The 20,541-nt window shown below is 42.3% G+C and overlaps 1 protein-coding gene across 1 annotated transcript in view; it reads left to right on the forward strand.

Annotated features, from left to right (window-relative positions):
* ANK3 (ankyrin 3) overlaps positions 1-20,541 on the forward strand; it is a 218,046-nt gene that overhangs the window by 148,830 nt on the left and 48,675 nt on the right. Inside the window, exons 27-31 of the mRNA XM_074924321.1 lie at positions 6,715-6,939; positions 10,047-10,201; positions 17,157-17,368; positions 19,083-19,290; positions 19,852-19,948. Of these exons, the coding sequence (XP_074780422.1) occupies positions 6,715-6,939; positions 10,047-10,201; positions 17,157-17,368; positions 19,083-19,290; positions 19,852-19,948 (897 nt within the window). The remainder of the gene's footprint in view (positions 1-6,714; positions 6,940-10,046; positions 10,202-17,156; positions 17,369-19,082; positions 19,291-19,851; positions 19,949-20,541) is intronic.

Raw genomic sequence — 20,541 nt, forward strand, 5'->3', positions numbered from 1 at the left:
AATCTAAAGCTACAGTCCCACAATGCATGGGAGCACCTGCTTCTGCTGGACAGATGTAAGCAGATTTTTGGGTCCTGAGCTGATAACACGCTGCTTATGGTCAATGCTAGGGTTGAAATGGCAAGAGTTGCAGTAAGCAAGTCTGTTGGTTATGGGAAAGGTATGTCAGCAAAGGACCTCAGAGCACTGGTAGTCCACCCATTTGCATTACAGAGGGATAAAATGTAGTCAAGCCATTCTTGAAATATGTTTAATTTCTTCATAGTCACTAAAAATAAGAGATCCTACAGTCCCCCAGCTTCAGTACTTCACTATCCTTTGGTACAGTGTTTCATCCCCTGGTATCCAACTTAAATTTCTTTGCTGCAGATTAAGCCTACTCCTTGTCATCCGTAGCAGTCATGGTGAAAAAAGATCTTACTGGTCTCTTCACAATGTTTTATCTGTTGGAAGACATGCAGTCCTCTCTTACAGCCTAAAATGTCCCAGGGCCTTCTAGGTGGTGCTTTCTACATTTCAGTGCGTTCTTGCTGCTGTCCCCCGGCTCTCCTCTCTTTGATGCTAGTTTATCTCTAAGCCAGGGTCACGACCACTTTGGTCTGACACGTGGCACACTTAATCTTAAGAAATCCCACAGTGAGAATTATCATTTTGGTAACTGCAGTTTCTGTTGACGGATGTTTGAGATCTGCTAGAATTTCTTGATTCTTTTCTGAAATTCTGCAGTCTGGTTGTTTTTTCTGTTTTGCTGGCTTCTTGCCTCTGTGTTTGCCTTTATGGTATTTCAGTTGTTTGGTGCCAGACCCTTTTTTCCATTTCAGCAAGATAGCTTTTAATTCTGATCCTGTTTTCCAAAGGCTTTTCAGGCCTTCTATCTGCCCAGTGTTCAAATAATGAAGACACTGGTTTAGTACCTGGCCCAGGACACCACAGTGAAATCTCCGTTTGAAGTTTCCTTTCAGTTTAACAGTAAAGTACTGATGGTATCTCTTTGGAGGTAACTTCTCAGATGATTGTGCACTTACCTTATCTATACTGTATCTTGATTGCGTACTGAAGTACCAATTTCCACACATCCACTGGGTAAGTTAGGCTGTCACAGAAGGAAGTTAAATTCATTTGACATGAGTTACTCTTGCCACTTATATGTTGACTTGGTTTTGGTTTGAGTACTGGTGGTAGGTGAGTTGTAATCTTGATTATTCTTTGGGCCCTTATAGATTGATTGTTGGATGATTTATTCCTGAATATTTCTGGTAATTGGGGTTAGGCTGATTGGTCTAAAATTTTCTGGCTCTTTTTCATCCTGGTACAAAATAGATCAGATGTTTGCATCCTGCCAGTCCTGTAGGACAATACTTGTCTGCCCTGAGTTCTTCAGCACTCCCACTAATGTTCCAACCCTCCAAAACACGTATTCTGCGGACGTGGGATCTTTCACCTCAACTGCTTCACATCTGCTCCCTTGGTACATCAGTCCTCGCTGATGCAGACGTGGCCCAGCTGTTGCCCAGAGAGGAAGGGCTGCAGACCCGCAGCAGTGGAGCAAACTGGGGGGCTGCAGGGGAGGGAGAGGGAGCTGAGCACCAAAATGCTCTTCAGACATGTATAGCTTTTCTGACCTGTCACATTTCTCATTTGAGGGATAAAGTCCATCAGAAATGATGCTCTGATCACTCAGTTTCTTTGTTAGGGAAAAAACCCTCACTTATTTATGTTCTTTTCAATTATGGCCTCATATTATAGCATGATACTGTTTGGTTTTCCCTGTTATCTTCATCTAGAGGCAATCAACAGATGTTCCCTTCGCATCTTCCAGTGCCTCAGCACATTCTGACATACAAAGGATCATGACTTGTCACTCTTTTTCTGCTAGTCCTTTTCCGAAAAGCAATTCCTCTTCTGCTTGTTTGCGGTGTTCACCCCCAGCTTTGTCCCCGGTTCTTTCTGTGCCCATAGGCAGAGGTTTGCTGCCTGGGGTCACCTCCTGTCAGCAGCCCTGGTGGCCCGGGTTGCCTTTGGGCCAGGGCTTGGCCCCGCTGCTCTTTGGCCCCTCATCCCCCCTCGGGCTCTGCAGTGGCTGTGCTGGGGGAGCTCCTCTGCAATCCCCACCCTTGGGTTGCTCTTTTCCCTATTTACCCACTGTCAGAGAGAGCATCAAAAATTTCTTCTCCATTTCTTAATAATACAAAAGGGGAATTTTGGGAGCAGGATGTGGAGATCCAGCGCTGTATCAGTGAAAGGGGAAGAAAGAAGGAATTGTTGGCAGTAATTTCGACTCTTCTGGTTTTTCCTTTTTTTAAGCCAAGATAATGTTTTATGTTTTTTTCTGAGTTCAGATAAGTTGTTTTGCCAGCGTATATTTTGAACAGCGTCCATTGTAAGCAGGACACTGAAATGTGTCATGAATCTTGAGGCCTCGGGAGGGGTAGACCCTACACCAAAATGACCTTTGGCTTTCAGATGTGAGCTCACTTGTGCAACTTTCCCAAGCCAAAATGTGGGTGTGCTGTCTTCATGTTGCCTTTTTTAACTCCTTGGTTTTCTTAGCCGAAAGAAATAAATTAATGTCTCACACTGCTTTCCATATTGAGAAACTCAGAAATACTGGATCCAGTCTTGCAGGGTGGAATACATCAGATTAATTATAGTTTACTCCAACCTCCTGTACACACAGAACTCATTTTTGAAAGCAGTGTAATGAATGCCATGGACTGATACACCTTTCAAGTATCCTGCCATACATATCCTTACAAATTATACTTTGGAAAATAAGCTGCTATAGAAAAGTGCAAGAACTGGTTTTCCACAGCACAGTGAAGCGTGTTTTGGGAATTAAATAAAGAATTGGTGTTGCAATAAATTCTCTGCTGATCGAAGTAAACTGCAAATGCTTTTCTTCATGTGCTTCTGCATTTCTCAGAGAAATTATGAACTTGTGCTGACTAATTAAAGGAACTCTTCCTTTCAGATTTTTTTTTTCATGTGTAACGCATTTTGTATGATGTAGGGCACAATACCCAAAGCAAAAGCTGAATAATTTCTGAAGTTGGCCTTCAAATGTGTTGCTTCTGTTATTTTTCTGATTGTTACTTTTCCTTTGCGCTTATTATTGATATCTTCTGTTGCTTGCCTCTAATTATCTTACATTAATTTTTCCCATTTGCTTTCTAAATTATTTTGCAGCTATTCCTCTCCACTCCCCCAGTATGATTCAAGGTGATAACTATGTGCTTTCTGTGAATCCTCATTTTATTTATTTTTTTTAACTTTATCCCCACAGAGTGTGTGTAGATGTTTGTAGTGCATCCACCCTCATCCTCATCCCTTCCATGTATTCAAGTAGAAATGCTCATTAGCGTTTAGCGTTGTGTTTTAGAGATCATATCGTAGTTTTCATTATTAGTACAGCATTAATTTAGGTAAGCATCAGCTACTAATATTTTTGATAGAAAGTGCATGAAATACTGTTTGGAATTATTGTTATTGTTTTAAATGAGAAATTACTAATTTCAAAACTAAACAAGGAAATCATTAATATATTGTTGACAATGATTACCTTTCTATGGAAGCAATATGCATAAAGGCTGATCTGCTAAAGGTTTTGTCTTCACTGGAGGCTGCAGTGTGGTGTAGACACCAAAGCTGGCTGTAGTGGGGTGTAGACTCATGTCAAGGGTTACTCCACCCTTGCTGCGAGCAGAGTGCGTTAGCAGTGCTAAGCCCCAGGTTGCCAAGGCTGGACTGACCTTGAAATCTACAGCCTAAATGTACCTGAGAACCTGGGGTCTGATTTTTATAGGTACTTAGTTTTAACTTCCATTGATGGAAAAAAAAAAAATTTAATTATTAATTTAAGTCCGTTGATTTAAGTGCCTAGAGATGTTTGACAATCCACTCCTACAGACTTGCATCATTTAAATAGCTTGGATACAGAGACAACATCTTATCTGAGTACAAGCTTTGGCATTTTTGCATTAGAAGAAAACTCCTTTTTTTATTAATTCTGAACTGACTCAACATGCTAGTGATCACGTATATGATAGGCAGCTCTCCAAAACGTTGCTATGTACCGAGCCATCAGGCCAGGCCTGGCCTTGCCAAGCTCCCGGGAGGCTCCTCCGTTGCTCCGTGGGGCACCGACCGACCAGATGTGCCTCCCGGGAGGGAGCTGCTGCATCACCAACCCTGGAGGGATGCTCCAGCCACCCACCCCTCAGCCCTGCAAACTTCTGTGTAGTCTGAAGTGGCCCCATCTTCTCTGCAGACAAAAACCACGCATGTTTTTGAGGCCACCAAAGCACCAATTGTAACAGATTCCTTTCAGTATTATCCCTTCCATGACCAAGGGCTGTGGGTCCCTGTTTTACTATTTTACTTTGCTTCACAGTAAATTTTAATGGATTGTCTCGAACTCTCTTTGCAGCAAGTCACGAGCTGGTTCTTTGCCAGCCCCGAAGACCAGCCATTGGCCTGCCCTTCCACACGCTCAGTGACATCTCCCTCCTACCGTCAGCCTTCACCACCCACCACATAGAGCAGTTGCAGGGAGAAAAAGCAAGATAAACATGCTGACGGGCTCAGAGTGCTCAGTGAGCAGACGGGAGAGGGAACCAAAGGTCCAGGCTCTCTAGACCTGGTGTCTCTGCTTGGGACAGCCTTTGTTAGCAAACAGAAAAGTGTTCCAGTCAGCGGAGTTTACAGACACCCAAGATCTTGTGTTCTATAAATACTAAGATTAATATAATTTATATACTCCGAGCATATTGTTTTTGACATAAATCTAATATTTGAAGAAAGCGTTTGGTTAGCCGTTCAGCAAACATCCTTTCCCACTGAAACAATTCCTCATATGAGGAATTATTATGTACAGTGTGCTTATCTAGGAGAGAAACGTGGATACAATTTATTTGTATGAAAACTGCTGTGAAATGTTGTGAATTTTCTTCCCTACTTCATATAGTAAAGTGTCTGGGGTACAAGAAATGATAAATCAGGGTTATGGTTATCTCAGAGGACTGTTTCACCTCCTCGTCTTTACTGATGGATTTTAATTTGGATTGGAGAAAGGCAATGTAGCAATTTCTTTATCTGGAATTGAGTTGGACAACCTTTCTATCCTGCTTTATATATTTACAGCTTGTGTCCCTACCTGCCTGTCTCCTGCAGACCACTAAATACCAGATTTTGATTACGCTCCTGCTTTTGTGCAGATTTTTCCCACCCACGTCAGCCAGACTTCTGAATGCAGCTTATTTGCAGGCCTGGCCAGTGCACGTCGACTGTTCCTGCTGGTCTCAAAAGCAAATGTAACAGTCTTACACAAAGTCCCATCCATAGTTCAGAGCACTTGGGGGCATCTTAAAGAATCTTCATGACCTCCTTGGATTATTGGCTCTTACCCTCAGTTCAGTCTACAGCAGGGAACCAGGAAATGGAACGGATTCACCTGTTAGTCATGTGAAGGTTTAGTTCTTCCGATCTGGAAGTTTGGGCAACAGCCTTGAAAATACTGAAAGCATACAGCAGATGTGCCAGCTGTGCAGTGTCCGAGTATCATGCAGCAGGAGCAAATAAAAAATGTACCGGCATCAAGACTGAGTTGGTAACTCATGTCCCTCTTGATACCAGCCTGTTATTGCATCTCCTACCTGAAGCTGTTCTCTCAGCAGCTTATGGTACAGAGGAGAAGGGAAAGTGTTTTGAAGCACCAGAGGAGACCCCCCATAACTGTTTAGCCCTGCAGGAAGCTCTATGTTTTCATCCCTATAAACTGGAAATATTTTTGCTGCAGAGTTTTGAAGCATGCTGAAGTCAGGGTTTGGTCCTGGGAGGAGGCTCCACTTTTCTGTCACTGTTTTGTTAAAGACCATAATAACACTTGTTGTGTGGAGCTTCTCAGCATTCCATAAATGAAATAAACCAGGGCTATTAATGATTATTGTTAATGTTCATTATTCCCTGGCTGATATAAAGGGTTTTATTTTAAAATCTACCACTCACCACTTACAGATATTTTTGCTTACCCTTCTATTATTAAATGGAAAGTTATGCATTGGAATGACGCTGGCAAATGAGATTTTTCTTTAATGTCAGTTTTTGCTAATGGATGTCGTCTCCGCAGAGGAGTCATGGCATGATTTCCTCCAGAATGCCAGCAGCCCAGAGAAAGTAATGCACTCGGTGTTCTCACTCATTCCCCATCAGTGGAAGCCCTTAGTAGCGTGGCCTGACTGTCACCCGTGGTGTCAGCGCTCGCTCTGAGGGTTTGCCAGGGAGACTGTGAGGAGGTTTTGAAGACTTTGATCCCCAAAATAAGCATTTCTGATTCCCCTTTTTCTACACTGTCTGATTCCTTTCTGCATGTGAGGCTAATTACTCTTATTTATGTACAGTAGAGCTAACCGTAACAAAGGGATGTTTTTCAATTCTAATAAACCACCACTAATACACTACTTGTGTACTCTTTTAACCCAAATTACTCAGTAGCACCTGTTTGCTTCACCATAATGTTGTTAGACCTTTAGCAATTCCTGCTTTTGATAACCAATAGTTAACATGTAAGTATAAGTTTTAAAAGAATCATTGTGTTTTTAGTTTAGCTGGGATTGGGAGGACTTTTCTAATAATGTTTTAAAGGCTGTGGCGGTTGACTTTTGCTGATCTGCTTGTTTTGTGGCCATTTTCATTGATGTGTTTCCTTTTTTCCTACAGTTTCCTGGTTAGTTTTATGGTTGATGCACGTGGGGGTTCAATGAGGGGTAGTCGCCATCATGGAATGAGAATAATTATCCCACCACGCAAGTGTACAGCACCAACCCGCATCACCTGCCGCTTGGTAAAGAGGCATAAACTGGCCAGCCCACCACCGATGGTTGAAGGAGAAGGATTAGCGAGTAGACTTGTAGAAATGGGGCCAGCAGGGGCACAATTTTTAGGGTGAGTTGTTCTACGAATTTCATTGTTTACGCTCATGTTGCATCTTTCATTTCCTTTATCCCGTGGATCTAAGTAGTTGAACATTAACTCTACCTCATTTGAGCACGTAAGATAGGCTACTTAACTTGAAACATTAAAAAATGCCAACCTGCCATTCCATCCAGAAAGTACCCTTGTATTTTAAGGGGAATTTTGCCTCTATGATGACTGCAGGGTGGAGCTGAAGGTAAGGAAAGCCATAAAAAGGCCAGGTCCTGCCCTCACCTACTCACACAACCTGCCTTTGACGTCAGGGGAAGTCGCACACCTATCACCCAGAATGTGTTTTGACGCTCTTGCTCATACAGTATTGGAGAAACGTCACTGTCACAAAAAAGTGTCCTAAAGTCACCCACAAGGACCCAAATATTGAGCTCTGTTCCCTATGCCACGGCATGTGCACGGCTCCTGCCAGAGTTGCTGGGAGCAACTCGTGAAGCAAAGCCACTGAGAGCAACGGCGGAGCACTTACCGTAGAGCATCAAGTAGTACCAATGCTAGGAACTGGCTTTTTTTTTTTTAAAGCTTAAAATAGGGGAAACAATCCACTATGATGTGGCTTTTTTTTTTTTCCTAATTATAAATTTTGTTCATTATCATGAGTGGCACCCTGGTGTAAACTGCTGGTTCTGTCGGGAATGACAGCTTGTTCCTAATTTCCCCTTCTCGTTTCTCTTCCTGCTGCATGGATGTTATTCAGTAAACTGCATCTTCCTAACACTCCTCCCCCTCTAAATGAGGGTGAGAGCATGGTTAGCCGAATCCTGCAGCTTGGTCCACAAGGAACAAAATTTATTGGGTAGGATATGTACGGAAAAGATACAGAATGTCTACAGTTTATCTTTTGTTTCCAATTTTTTGTTCTTCCCATTTTATTTTTTTTAAGTTTTCTGAAGCTTTCAGTTGATTTATGTCACTGAAAGAAAATCATAGTGGCTTGACTTAATATAGCTCTGCTACTACCTTGTGCTTATAGGCATGTCAAATTCACTGCCAGCATTCTGCTTTCGTAACTTCTGTGCTTTTGTAATTTTTTAAATTTGAAGTGTTTCAACTGCATCAAATACATTTTAATACACAGTGACAGTCCTTTAAGTTCAACCCTGTGGTAGAGAAGGTATTTACAGGCCTTGAGTGAGTCTGTTTTGGGAAGAGCATTTCTAAAATGTGATTGCATAAAGTCTATTATCTGTGAAAGATTATTGAGGAAAAGTGTCATTGAGTGAACGACTTCATTCAACAAGGTTGGAGAAATACTAATATTTTCAACCTGCAAGAGGCATCTTGTTAAAATAAATTTATAAAGCCTAGTATGCTACCCAAAGGAACTGCAGTGTAGAGTCTAAAAATGTAAGAATGTTTCCATATATTTTTGACCGTTGTTTTCAAATCATATTGTGAAATTTATTGCATTGGGTTTTCAAAATATATTGGTGAGTGTTTGGTGTTCCAAACCTGTTCAATACCTTCTCACTGAGTATTCTCGTTAAATGTCATGCACAAAACTGTGTGGTTTCTAAATATTTACAGAGACAGTATCTGAAATATTAGCCTGCAAAGATTGTACCATAGTGTTAGTTTTCGGTTTGTACTCTTTTTTTGAACTAGAGAGTAAATATCTTAAGCAATGAATTTGAATTTTTTGGTATTTACTTGCTGCACACAATGGGAGACAGCAGCTACATTCCTATTGTTAAAGCACTTGAGATTAGAGTAATGGCCTGGGTGTTCTTACAAGCGTCAAAAATACATATTAATTAAAAAGTCTTTTTCTGGTTTTGTGCAAAAAATACTATCTAACTATTCTCCCTTGGTATTTAATGTGAAAAATTGACTTCCAGCTAGTTTGTGTTTTTCCTAGTGATGGCTGTTGTGATTCTGTGCTCCAGTAATTGATTGGTTAATGCCCCCAACACCTTGCAGGTGTACAGTCCCATAGCAGTGCTGCATAACTCTCCCATCATGTGATGCTACTTTTAACCGAGTTACTACAAAGCAGTGAAATCCTTTACAACCTCTGTAGGAAAATAATGATACTGTCTATTAAATGTCTTAAAGCTGCATAATCCATAATTGTTCACTTACTGTGTGATTTCAGTCGGTTTGTCTTAGCATACTTTAAAATGCATACCCTGCCTGTGAAGTGTTTGGCAAAAGTGTCTGTGTTGTTAAGGAATGGCACATGAAGTGAATGGTGGTTTCTGTTGGTTGTTCACTATAACTGTTGAGTAATGCACTTGCAGTCCTCTGTTGAAGGTACATTGTCTGGTGACGTAGGTGTATTATTAACCACCTTCTCATTCCCTTTCCTCCTCCCCCCCAAATGTTTGCCAGTAACTAATATAAATGTGGTCATGATGTTGCTTAACTCAGAAAAATTCGTTCTGAAACGATTTAAACATTCCCCAGTGCTGTTTACAGTGTGGATGCTACAGCTGTGATTTTGGGCATGAGAACCAGAAAGTGAAGCTGATGAGAATCAACCTCTTGTATTTCATAGGAGCTGCATCAACAGAGAGCCAGAGAGAGCTCTGAAAAGTTTGGGACTTAGTTTGAAATTTAAAACCCACCTGCATGCCCAGTTTCTGCTGCAGCCTATAGCTGTTGCATGCACTTGGATAGCTGGACTGTTTCTGAACTGACTTTGCCCCTTTAAATCCCTTGAGCCAAATCCGAATTCTGGCTGTGTTGGTGCCAGTGAACAGTCAGCAGTGCTGTGTGTGCTGGAGGCAGGTTGGATCACCTACATCCTGGGATAAATAAGCAGGGAGAACTCTCCTTAGCAAAAGTTGCTGCTATTTTTTCATGTAGGCAGCTGTTTCAGAAGATTTACATTAAAAATGAGCTATATACATCAATATTTTCAAGTTATCTATTAATTATCGTTTAAATAATAAAGGATTGTGCAGCTTTGGCAATTTAAAAAGCTTTTAATTTAAAAAATTTTTACCATAACAGTGCTAACTATTTAAAATGACTGTAGTTTTCTTAAAGACTTAACACCCATAGGAAATTAAGGGCAGTGAAGAGATACAGGATTAAAAATAATAAGGTTCCTTTTTCTCTAGCCCCGTTATAGTGGAGATCCCACATTTTGGATCAATGCGAGGAAAGGAAAGAGAACTAATCGTACTTCGAAGTGAAAATGGTGAAACGTGGAAGGAGCACCAGTATGACAGCAAACACGAAGACTTAACCGAAATACTCAATGGCATGGATGAAGGTAAACGTTTTCTCAGAGCTTTAGCAAGCCTTACCTTTGTGCGGGCGTGCTAACATGGGCAAAGTAAAGCAACCTGAAAAAAAAACAGTGCAGGGGATATCTGATTTTGGGGAATACAGGGTGTGTTACATATTCAGCTAATGGAAAGAGTGTAGAGAGAAATTGTTCAGCAGTGGCCTGGAGACATCCTGAAAGGAGGGGTGAGTTTTGGTCAGGAGTCTTGCCAAGCTTAAGCACGGTTGCTTTACAGCATGAAGTTGAGAATAACATCCCAGCTGGAGGTAAGGGTGTTTCTGCTGCTCAGGCAGGGCCACGTGAAGGTCATCCCAAACCAGTGTAAATACCGGTTACGTTAGACGTGCCCACAGATGCAGCCCTCAGCCCATAGACCATTCTTCTTTGCAACGTGTATTTAAAGGTTTCCTCCCCCATGTACACAACCTGCCTTCCTTGTGTCCATCTGGGAAGTCTGGCTCCCTTGTTTTGCTTGGATGTTGCTGTTTATAGGAGAGCCCCTCAAGGTGAGAGGACTCAGCTGCACACAAGTCATCAGAAGATGCTGCGACAGATGGTCCCCGCGGCCACATCATGGGCCAAGGCAGGCTGGGGCTGCAGTCATCCCCTGGCACCACTGCTTTCTTTTCCTAGCAAGTATTTTTCAATACTTGTGCTGATAAACCATTGCTCAAGCTCTTTGCATTTGAGTGTGAATGAAATAGCTTGTGTTTGGGCTTTGGTTTTCTGTAAGGGTTTACCCACAGGATTTTCTCTGGATAACCTCCTACAGAAAGTCACAGCGTGGTGGGGTACAAGCTGCAGGAAATTTTTTTCATTATCAGCAAAAGCATTTGAAGCAAGTGATCAGGCTGTGGATGGCAGCTATGAGAGGGATCTGGGAGCAGGCTCTGCCTTTGATCTTGGCCCCTCCTTGTTTGAAGAGGGCAGCATCAGCAAAAAGCGTGCTTTGGGAACATGGAAAGGAGGGTACTGCGGCTGTGAGGCGCTCCCTGGACGTTTGAGATTTAGCATTTTTACAGATTTTCTAGTTTTCTGGGAATGGGAATGGCAGAATGGGCTTGTGTAGTATTTTCACATCAAAGTACTTGAACAGCACATGAGCTTGTAAAAATACAGAGCAACGGCAAAAATCTGCTTGTTATATGATGACCGACTGTAGCTATTTATTTAGAAATAAATATAATAGAACCAATCAAGCAGTAGTGTGCAAACCCTGCGAATGTTGGGTCAGTGGGTTTGGAAAAATGCAATAAACCTCATCACAGAAGGGTACCTAAAAGCAGTGGAACAGCTGAAAGAGTGAGCATGGCCCAGAATAGTATTGCTTGGGGAATAATTGCTTCAGGCTCAAAGGCAGTAGTTGCAGCCTTTCTGAAAGAAAAGTCTCACGGCCATCCTCCTCCTTCTTTGTGCACTAGCGTGAGATAGGAAGTAATGATTTGGCATGCGGGTGAAGTATTGGTGCCTTGTTAGTGGTGAGGTAGTCAGAACTAATCAGCAAATAATGCTTTACGTGCTTTCCAAACGGAGTTTAGTTCAAATTTGGGATAGGAAATCTGGACACAAAACCACTGCTCCAACTTGGATCACTTATGAAGGAGCTCTCCAGAGGTGCCGTGTGAATAAATTCACATTTTACAGAGAAGATAAATAAAAATACTTTGAGAGAGGTGGGCATGAAACCCTCCGTACTTGGAGACTAAAATAATTAGCTTTGCAATTTGGAGCCACAGGACAACTTTCTGATCTATTGAGGGTTGCAGGTGGCTCTTCCCTTCAGTTTAAGGCTCTTCCCTTCAGTTTAAGGCTCTTCCCTAGCTGTTTAAGGCTAGTGGGTATATGTACATCTGCTCAGAATCACAGAAATATGATGGACACTGGACTATTCCCTTAGAGTGAAATTATTTGGCACCTTAAAAGCCAAGCCACAGAAATGCCTTTTACCAATCCAGGCAATTATTTATGAGAGGGAAAGGAGAAAAAATACTGCAGACACACCCAGAGCATTGTGTTGATTATTTGTTCAGTTCATTTTAGCTTATTCCTTCTCTAGTTAGGAAAGCAAACCAAAAAAAACCCTACATCAAAATAGTACAAGGGTCTTGATAAAACTCCAGTTAAATGACACATTTTCTGTGTAAGAGGTTTTCCAAACAGTAATAGAAAATTGCAAATTTGTAGAATTGAGAGCAGGTTGGTTTTTTTCATCTGAACTTTTACTGGTTTGCTACAAAATACCACAGTTAGACTCGGCTCTGAAGGAAGTATCTTGCATCTCAGAAGCCGGAACTTTGGACGAAGTTTTTTTCAAGGTATGAACTCTGGAGGCAGAAGCAATCTTTAATTTAAATAAAAAGCAGCCACATAGTCAGTCATTTCCAGGAGTTTAGGCTCTTTGCAAGAAAATTCATCTGCACCGTCATCTCTCAGTGCCATAACATGCAGCAGGAGTGCCTGTTTTTCTATTAAAAGCAGCCAGTCCTTTTGTGTTAGACCTGCTGTGATTCACCAGTTCTTTCCTATCTCTGTAGAGAAGGAAGGAAAGCAGGCTTTTATTGCCAGCTCCATAATACGCTGAATTTTTAAAGATGCAGTTTTTCCTGTTTTGCTCTTCGCCTTAGCTAGCAGGGATGAGAGCCAGGATATCTTTGCTCCTCACCTCCGTGGGGACTGCTGAAAACCTGCCTGTTCTTTACTGGAAGCAGCACCATCTGCTGGAAAACCTCATCTCAGGCTCAAAATAATCCAGAGCAGGATGCAACATGTCAGGGCACTAAAGGCAGGATTAAATAATAGCAGAACTTTGCTTTTGTTAACATGAAAGAACAATGAACTGGGATGTAAAGAGTCAGTTTGTCTTTGATGTGTCAGGTTTCTACATAAATAGTTTCTAAAGATGGTGCTGTACAAATCCAAGGCTGAGAGAATATCAGGAACTTGGCATTTTTAGGAAGAGGAGGAGTTTGGTTCCAAACACAAAGGTAGTAGTTCACAGTTCTTGGCCATGTTACATTTATTTAAACTTGAATCAAGTAAAATTTTTTTATATATATATATATATATATATATATTTTTTAGTAAGAAGCTGTCTGTTTTGTAGTTGGTAATTAGGTTACATTTTCAGCCAGGCTCCTTCCAGATTTAACTTGTGTTTGCTTTTTATGTTCCTGCACTCTTTATAGGTACCTGCAGACAAATTGTGGGCATAAATGCTCACACTGGGGCAGCTAATCTTGTGACAGGTATTTGCAAACAAGTGAGTGGGCCAAGAAATGCAAATATTTGTGGCTACAGTATTCTTGCTGCTGTAGTTTCAGATGGGAAGCAGGGGTTTTTACATAACTACTTCTCTGAATCTACAGATAAAACCGGAGTGGGACCTTGTTTATGCTTTAAGCTTAAAATACCACCATAAATCACCCTGCAGTAATTTTGCCACATTTCCAAGAAAATTTTTTAAACCTATTCCCGTTAAACTTTGTGTTGTGAATGGCAAGATAAGAGACTATGTGAAAATAGACAAAAGAACACATAAAGGACATTGCCTTATTTGAGGATGAGACCTTGTGACACTGGGAGCATCTAGTTACGTATGTGAAATACTGAAGGGAGGGGAGTCTGTTTACCAGCATTTTTAAGACAAGTCTCACAGTCGTCAGCTTCTCCTTGCCCCTTGCCATGTGTTCTTTCTGCCTCCATCCATCTCCTGTACCTTCCTCCGTGCGAGCGCTGCCTCCTGGGGGCCCCACTTTTAGTGCAACAGCTTCTTCATGGGCACATCTCTGTACGGAGGAACCTGGTGTCCTGTGCTTGTCCCACCTTTCAGTCTCTGCAGGGTGCCAAGGCCGGCTCTGCTCTAGCCAGTACTGCAGGAGGGCTGCAAAAGTTCTGTGTTACTTTATCTGAAAGTAAAAAAAAGAAAGGTGTTAGACATGGGGCGAGGGAGGTTGCAGAGAACTGGGGATGAGTCTCTTTAACCAAGTAATACGCGACAGGACAAGAGGGAGTGGCCTCAAGTTGCGCCAGGGAAGGTTTAGACTGGATATTAGGAAGGATTTCTTTGCCGAAGGGGCTGTTGGGTGTTGGAATGGGCTGCCCAGGGCAGGGGGGGAGTCCCCATCCCTGGGGGGGTTGAAGAGTCGGGCTGAGCCAGTGGAGTCCCCGACTCTGGTGGAGTTGGGAACGGTCAGTGTTGGGTTGATGGATGGACTGGGTGATCTTCAAGGTCTTTTCGAACCTAGGCAATTCTGTGATTCTGTGATCCACAACTGCCTCTCACCTGACAAAACTGGTGTGATTGCTTTCCTTGACCTGAGCCACCCTACATGAGGTCCCTCTCTGACCTTGGAGGACGTGGCTGGGTTTCTCTTCTCCAGGAACCATAATGTAATGCTCATGTGGCAGCACGAACTAGAGGTTGGGGAGGAGTGATCTTCCTTTCCTCCCTCCTTTCCTCCTCTCCATCTCATTGCTCCTCCATCACTCTCACCAACCACCTTAGGGTAAGTGTACCTTACACTTGGGTGGCAGGGGAAGGCACATACGCACAGAGTATTCAGTATTCACAATACCTTTCTCTTGATTTACTAAAAATTGATGGTCATAGGTGGTGTGTGGGCTGTTAGCACAAACCTGGGAGACGGTGACATCGAGAGATAATCCCCAGTTCTGCACTGACCTTTCTGCATTCCCTCTCTCTGCTTTGCCATCCCTATCTGTAAGATGAGGTGTGTAGCATACTTGTTTGTGGTTAAACCCACCCCCCGCCAAAACCCAACCAAACAAATAAAAAATCCTTCGAGGTTTTTAATTGAAACACATTGCATAGGAATGAAGCATCAGCAACTGAGGAAAAATAGTAATGATGATTTCTGTTAAAATGCATGAGGTGTGTTCGGGAAACGTGACCTCTCCCAGGACTAGTTTTCCCTGTTTCATTAATTCTGTCATGCTAACGCTGCATTTCTCGTGGCAGTCACAGAGGTGGTTTGATTGCTCATCATCTTTTTTTTTTTTTTTCTGTTAGAGGGCAACTTCACATAGAAGCTTACATATGTATTATCCAAACATAACCTCACTATATATAGTCCAACTGCTCTCCATGCCTGACTCTTGTTCTGCTACTCTGATCTTCACATCTTCCTCTTCACCAGGAGAGCACCTGCCAGGCTCAAAGGATTTTGAAATGTTATATGAAACACTAATTTTCTACTTCAGGAGAATTTTAATTATCCTTCATCTCTGTGAGCATTTTACAATGGGTTTAGTCTCTAGCAACAAACAGGAAAATGCAAAGGATTTACCAGTTGAGATTATACCTGCCTGGGAGTTTAAGAATCCAGTTTGCCTCCTGCACAAGCCATTGCTTCCAGAGGCTTCAGGCAGAATACATAATTCATTAGAGGGCTTCAGATATCAATCTCTGAGTCAAAGTAAATGGAAGCTGACATTGTGATAAGAAATTATCCTCTTCTGGTAGGTACATATGATCCACAGCAACAGTGTGCAATTAATCCAAATTACCTGCTGAAAGTTTAAAAATGGAAAACTGACATTTTACCAAATTTATATTCTAATGCTTTCGGAACTGTAATTGAGCTTACATGTTCAGAGGAGGAAAATATCTCAGTCACATAAAGTAAAGAATTTTCCAAGTGTCTTTTGTCTTGGTACCATTTCTGGTCCTCCTGCTTTCTCTGCGTCTGATAGAAGTGTCATCTTTTGAGGAACCAACTTTCTTCTTTAGGAATGTGGTGCCCTTCTCAAGGAGGAAAATAAGAGTGGAAACTTGTGAAGTGCTGGAATGAAACCCAGTTACAGGACTAAAAAATCTGAGTGCGGGAAATTACAGGAGAAAAGCATGACAGTTGTGTAATTATCTCCATTAGTGTTTCTATCCCAGGGATTTCACTAATGCATATACACACACACACACATATACAGTTGCATAGTTATTAGTTATTTTTGTGACACTAGTTATATTTGTATTAGTAAATTAGTTATATTTATGACATATCACAGTTTTCCTCAATGCGTATATGTCTTATGTCATCTACTTAATTAATTAGTTAATATGAGCAGATACTTCATGCACCTTTCTGAGCCCTGGTGACCCTATGAGCTGGGAATGTGGCCAAGAGCACTAATGGTTGATGATCTGGTTTTGTTCCAGCTGTCTCTGAGGATGCATTAAGTTTCTCTAGGAACTGGGGAGCACAGTGCTGTTATTTTGGGGCAGGTACCCGAATGGCTAAAAGGGAAGGATCCGGGCTGTGGTTTTACTGGTAGTGCTGGCAGACAGAGCTCTGTCATATCCAGTTTGCTGGAGAGCTCAGTGTCTGCTCAGGATTATGTGGATGCCAGGTGTAGGAGGTGACCTTCTCAAGTGCCTTAGCTGGGCAAACCCTGGATCGCACACTTGGCGTGAAGTTAGATAGTTCATGAACTGACTGTGATTTCCTCTGGTTTTCTGCATGTCAGAGCTGTGTGAGGGAAGAGGCTGGAAATTTTGAAGGACACGCAGGAAGATCAGGGCACTTGTGTGCTTCTAGATACATATGAGGGCGGAAAGCTTGACCATCTCCTTCAGACCTCCTTGGACTTCCATGCTGTGTGACAAACCTGCCATCCTATGGCAGCCGCTGCTGCAGAGACTGTCACACCCTCGTGCTTGGGTGTCCTGGCAGATCGGGGTGTCCTGTCCAGATCTGTGAGTGCTGTTGGCCCTCATTGTCAAGATTTATGCAGAAGTTCACAGAGCAACCCAAAACTTGATAATTAATAGCACTGGATATTTTTTTTTTTCCTCCTTTAGTAAATAAAAAAAAAGTCTTCTTCAAGCATTTTAAGGCATATTCAAAACTTCCCACTCACAGCTGTGTTTGGTATGAACCTGGGCAGGTAATACCTGAATGTTTTAACTTTCTTCTCCCACCAGAGCTGGACAGCATTGAGGAGCTGGAGAAGAAACGTATCTGCAGGATCGTCACAAAGGATTTCCCTCAGTACTTTGCGGTGGTTTCACGAATCAAGCAGGAGAGTAACCAAATTGGCCCGGAGGGCGGGGTGCTGAGCAGCACGACGGTGCCACGCGTCCAGGCCTCCTTCCCTGAGGGTGCTCTAACCAAAAGAATCCGTGTGGGGCTCCAGGTACAAGCACATCGTTAGTCTTTAATGCATGAGGCTTACAGCTAAGGAGCCTGGTGCTCCGTGTAGTGGGGTGCGAGGTGGGGAGCACTCACACCCGGGATCTGAATTGGGATGTGTCTGCCTGGGCTGGCTCTCTGCCTCCCAGGGCCCCCCTGGTGCAGGTGATGCACAGTCCTCCTCCCTATGGAAAAAGCCCAGCTCCCCCTTTTATCATTGTCTCGGGTATTGCTTAGCATCTGAAGAACAGGGGGAAAAGCAAAGACCTGGAGCCATCACAGCCTCGGTGATACTGTCTGCCATCTCCCTGTTGGCCGTGGCTGCCAGCAGCTGCGAGCTGCACAGCCACTGCCACCCTCCTGCAGCAAAGCAGCAGCTTGGGATTGATGTCACTGGGCTGCCCTTTGCCAGAGAAATGTGTTTGGTAAGGATTTCATGCAGCTACTGAGTCAGTGACCTCCCTTATACCTCTGTTGTAGCTTAGGACATTCACCATTGGTGTTTCTAGCACTAGGTGGAATGTGGGAAAAGCAAATAGCTTAAACTCTCCTTAAACAAACTGCACAGAAAATAGAGAAATATTCCACAGGAGGTATCTTTTTCTTTGAATTCTGTTAATTATCACTTAAAATTGCTTAATAACTTAACCAGTCTGATGAGTTCATGAAATAGGGATGCTGGTTTGGATGCCAGTGCTGGGAATTTACACTGGAACATTTCTGTTAATGATATTTCACATCTAAAGATGATTAATCTTGAGAAAATAGCAGCTCTGCTACTATGGTTATATAGCTACCTTTCCAGAGCATTCTAGTGTGAAGGAAACATGATGTTTCCACATGCAGTGTTGTGACTGCTGAGATTGCAATGTAGCTACATATTCTATGTATACCAATATTGTGCCCTTTGAATAATGCAGCGAGTCACAGGTCAGCCTGATTAAAACAGACTTGAAAGTTTTTTTTTAAAAAAAAAAAAGGCAAATGAATGCAAAATCCCATTTCCCATAAAATGTCACTTCTGAGTTCAGGTATTGGGTAACAAAAACTACAGAAATTCTGTTGCATTTCTTCCTGTGTTGTCTATTTTTCCTTTCTTCCCATATAAAGTTAGGAAACCTTTCAAGTCACGGAATGGAGATAGAAAGTCAGAAATTTGCTTATAGCTCTTCTATAGTTTAATGCATTCTGTATGAATTTAACCCAAACGAGTATTCCTTTCCTAATAGTCCGTAGTGGAATAGCATAGGAAGGGCTGAGTACAGAGACAAGTTGGAGTATAGAGAGTTCCTCAGGAGCACAGATTTGTGTTTGGCAGAGATGTCAGAATTGCTCAGCATCTCCACGGCAGTGTAAAGTAGGCCTCTTTTTGCATTTTGAAATTCTATTTAATATCACCCACCACTGTAAAGTAAAAACAAAACCAAACGTGCTCTGAAAAGCTCTCAGCAAATACTTCAGGCAACCTTCTGAGATTTATAGTTTTGCTCTACAAGTTAGCTATTAGGAAATCATAAGTGGGTTGTTGAGAAAAATACTAAGCATGAATTGTACTAATAATCATCCTCGAGAGCTATAGAAGGCTGCTTGGGGAAAAGATAAGAAACAAAATTCCACAGAAAAATAAAAGGGAAAATGGGATTATCTTTTGGAAAATAGTTCTGCATGTCTACAACCTATTTGTAGCTCTAGTTTAAATATTTTACCTGTGTTGACAGGCTCAACCAGTTCCAGAGGAGATTGTTAAAAAAATCCTTGGAAACAAAGCAACTTTCAGTCCAATCGTCACTGTGGAGCCAAGAAGAAGAAAGTTTCATAAGCCGATAACCATGACAATTCCTGTGCCGCCTCCATCGGGAGAAGGTGTAACCAATGGGTACAAAGGAGACACGACTCCCAGCCTTCGACTTTTATGTAGCATTACAGGTTAGAGAAAATCATGCTCTTTGCAAAGGTTTGTGTGCCAGCAATGAGTCTGTGCTCACTCGCATACCTGTACAGCTCGTGCTTTCCTGGGAGGGAACACTGGGTGCTTGGCCCAGCAGAGTTCAGATCCATTCTCCCTGAGGTCGTCTGAAAGGCTCCCCAGTTCCCTGGGCTTTGAATCTGGCCTCATGTCATTGTAAAAGAACTCTGCCCACAGATATTAAGTGCTGGTTTATATTTAGTCGATATGAAGAATTTCAGCCTTGGCTATTAAACGTGGTTGTCAGCAAAAGTCGTTTGCAGAAATAATTCTGTCCTAGCTGACATCCCGGGAGGGGGTTGCTGTTGACTTGTAGGTATGTAACTTTGCTTACATCAGCATTGTTTTCTGGTGTGTAACGTGTGATGTAATATGTAACAGTAGGTCAGCTGTTGGAGAATGTTATTGTCTTGGTTCTCTTTTTATATGTGAAGCAAAATAACTTAAGGTAGAGATACTCTTACATAGTCTGTATATGCTTTGTGTGTGAAAGAAAATCGCCATGATTTGTGTTTATGCAGGAGGCACTTCGCCCGCACAGTGGGAGGATATCACTGGCACCACTCCGCTGACGTTTTCAAATGACTGTGTCTCGTTCACAACCAATGTGTCAGCCAGGTACGGGAACAGAGCTGGCCAAATGCACCTGGGCAGTAGTTTCCCTTGATTAACAAAGTGCGTAGTTGCGGGGTGGTTTTTTGACTTTCTGTAAGACTTGTGCAAGACTGATGGAGCAGTAACGGACCAGATGCTTCTTTGTCACCAAGTATCAGCATCTCACACACCCAGGGTTGCACATGAAGCTTTGTCTTGGCCTTTTCTAACGCAGTAATGTCTCCTGGCAATTACACGTGGTGCTTCTCTGTGGTACCGTGCAGGAGTTTGTTTTTCTGCAACAGAAAGGGCGGTTGAAAATGATCATTCAATTCAAAAAAATGAGAAGGCTTCATAAAAACGTACTTGCTTAAAAAGTTAAAGACTCTCAGTTTCTGTCTGTGGCCGCCTCAGTTGAAATTTATGTAAAATTGTTCTCATTTGCCAAAAAATCATGGTTTGAAATAAACTTTGATGGTCTTAGTGGACTTACATGCTGATTGGAGGCAGTCAACAGGTTGTGTACAAATCATGCATCCTAGTGGAGAAAATTCGTGATATGCCAGGTAAAGAGTTTATCTTTCAGTACGTAACATTCGCACCTATAAAAAGCTTTA

This window comes from Athene noctua, chromosome 21, assembly GCF_965140245.1.
Source record: "Athene noctua chromosome 21, bAthNoc1.hap1.1, whole genome shotgun sequence".
NCBI classification, from domain to species: Eukaryota; Metazoa; Chordata; class Aves; order Strigiformes; family Strigidae; genus Athene; species Athene noctua.